We start from the raw sequence: 2,339 nt of genomic DNA on the forward strand, positions 1-2,339 counted from the left end.
ATTTACACACAGGGTGCAGGCGTCGCTGTGTATGTAGTAAGATACTGGCTTCCAAGCCACATGTTTCCGGGTTCAGTCGCACTGAGTGGCACCTTGGGCAAGTTTCTTCTATTATAGTGCAGGCTGGATTTGGTGACGGAAACTGAAGGAAGCCCGTCGTGTGTGTTCTTTTCCCTAATACTATATGTTAATATATTTTATACTGTGAAACTTAATTTAATTTTAATTTTTAATAAATTGATTTTAATTGAGTTTTTACCTGTAATTTTGGATTTTATCCCTAATATTATTATTATTATTATTATATATATATATATGTGTGTGTGTGTGTGTGTCTTTGTGTTTGTCCCCCACCACTACTTGACAACTGGTGTTGGTTTGTTTACGTTCTCGTAGCAGTTCGACAAAGGGATATCGACAGAATAAGCTTAGAAAAAAATAAGTACTTGGGGTCGATTTATTCGACTAAACTGTTCGAGGCGGCCCCCTAGCATGTCCACAGTCTAACGACGGAAACATGTACTATATAAAACATACATATATACATATATATATATATATACACATATATATATATATATATATATATATATGCATCGCTTATACAGTCATTGTATGTATACAAGAGAGAGAGACTGAGGTGGGGGAGACAAAAAAGGCAGGCTACACCCAGCATTATTATAAATGTCAAATACTTTAATTAACTCAAGGACAGAACAGTTATCATTATGGATCCTTAATAATACTTCGAATATACAAAGAAATAAAATCTTACCCAGAAGTTGTCGACAAACGAAGTCATTATTGACATTTCATCCACATTTTACAATAAAATGGCGAGCTGTTCTGCTACAGGCCAATGCGCATGTGCTACTGAAATCTCGCAAAACTACACGTGATTTCACTTCACTCTGCAATTAAGCTCGCACCTTGAAGTAGTAGATAGAGATAGACGACTGACAACTACTTTTTAATTATTTGTCAAGTCTTTACGTCATTTTGGAGTTTAATTGTTTTTTTTTTAACTCAGTCGTGTAAACTATCTCATCTGCTCTACGATATCAAATCTTTGAAGGGCTTATTTTCCCCTCTCTAGTACCAACAAAAAAATAATAGTTTTATTACTATTATGATCGTTGTCATTATTCCGTTGAGGTCGACTTTGCCTTTCATGCTGTCGCAATCGATAAAATAAGAACCATTCGAGTACTGGGGTCGTTGTAATCGACTTCCCCCTCCCCTCGAAAACTGCTGGCCCTGTGCAAAAATTTGAAATCATCATCATTACTATTTCTAGCAGTAAGGCGATGAGCTGGCCGAATCATTAGCACACGGGACGAATTGCTTAGCGGTCTTTCTTCTGGTTTTACGTTTTGAGTTCAAATTCCACCGTGTTGACTTTACCTTTCGTCATTTTGGGGTCGATAAAATAAGTACCAGCTGATGTAATCGATTAGCCCCACCCCCAAAAACTGCCTATAGCAAAAAGGGATTATAATTAATTATTAAGGCAGCGAGCTGGTAGAATCGTCAGCACGTCAAACAAAATGCTTAGTGACATTTAGTCCGTCATTACATTCTGAGTTCTAAGTCTTGTTGTCCTTTCAGGATTGATGACAGACATACCAGTCAAGTACTGGGGGGAGGGTCAATGTAATCGACTAGCCCCCTCCCTCAAAATTTCATGCCTTCTGCCTATAGCAGAAAGAATTGTCATTAAGGAGGTGAGCTGGCAGAATCGTTAACACCCCAGGTAAAATGCTTTGCAACAGTTGGTCTGTGTGTTCTGAGTTCAAATGCTGCTGAGGGTGACTTTGCCTTTCATCCTTTCGGGGTCAATAAAAATAAGTACTAGTTGAGTACTGGGGTCGGTGTAATGAACTTTCTGGTCCCCAAAATTTCAGGCTTTGTGCCTTTAATAGGATTAATCATTAAGGAGGTGACCTGATAGAATCGTTAGCACACAAAATGCTCAGCAGCATTTCAGTCATCTTTACATTCTGAGTTCAAATTCAGCTGAGATCGACTTTGCCTTTCATCCTTTCAGGGTCGACAAAATAAATACCAGTTGAGCACTGAGGTCAACGTAAACGACTTACTTCTTTCCCTGAAATTGTTGGCCTTGTGCCAAAATTTGAAACCATTATTATTATCATTATTTCTAACAGTCTGGATTTATTTTCAACGACCTGAACGAAGCACATAAATAATTACTTAATATATCAATTATTCTTCTTTGTATTCAACTGCATACATAGACTGATATTTATAATGCCCTATGGCATTTTTAGCAAACTGCAAAAACTACACTGCAATAGTTTACAATTTTTTTTTTTTTT

The 2,339-nt window shown here is 37.2% G+C and overlaps 1 protein-coding gene across 7 annotated transcripts in view; it reads right to left on the minus strand.

The window, feature by feature from the left end:
* LOC106867173 (F-BAR domain only protein 2) overlaps positions 1-2,339 on the minus strand; it is a 189,726-nt gene that overhangs the window by 107,647 nt on the left and 79,740 nt on the right. Inside the window, exon 1 of one of the 7 annotated variants that reach the window (XM_052969959.1) lies at positions 776-889. The exons of the other annotated variants lie outside the window; for them this stretch is intronic. Coding sequence (XP_052825919.1) covers positions 776-811 — 36 coding nt within the window. The 5' untranslated portion in view covers positions 812-889. Of the gene's footprint in view, positions 1-775; positions 890-2,339 lie in introns of those variants that run through there. 7 annotated transcript variants of the gene reach the window in all.

This window comes from Octopus bimaculoides, chromosome 8 (genome assembly GCF_001194135.2).
Source record: "Octopus bimaculoides isolate UCB-OBI-ISO-001 chromosome 8, ASM119413v2, whole genome shotgun sequence".
Classification (NCBI taxonomy): Eukaryota; Metazoa; Mollusca; class Cephalopoda; order Octopoda; family Octopodidae; genus Octopus; species Octopus bimaculoides.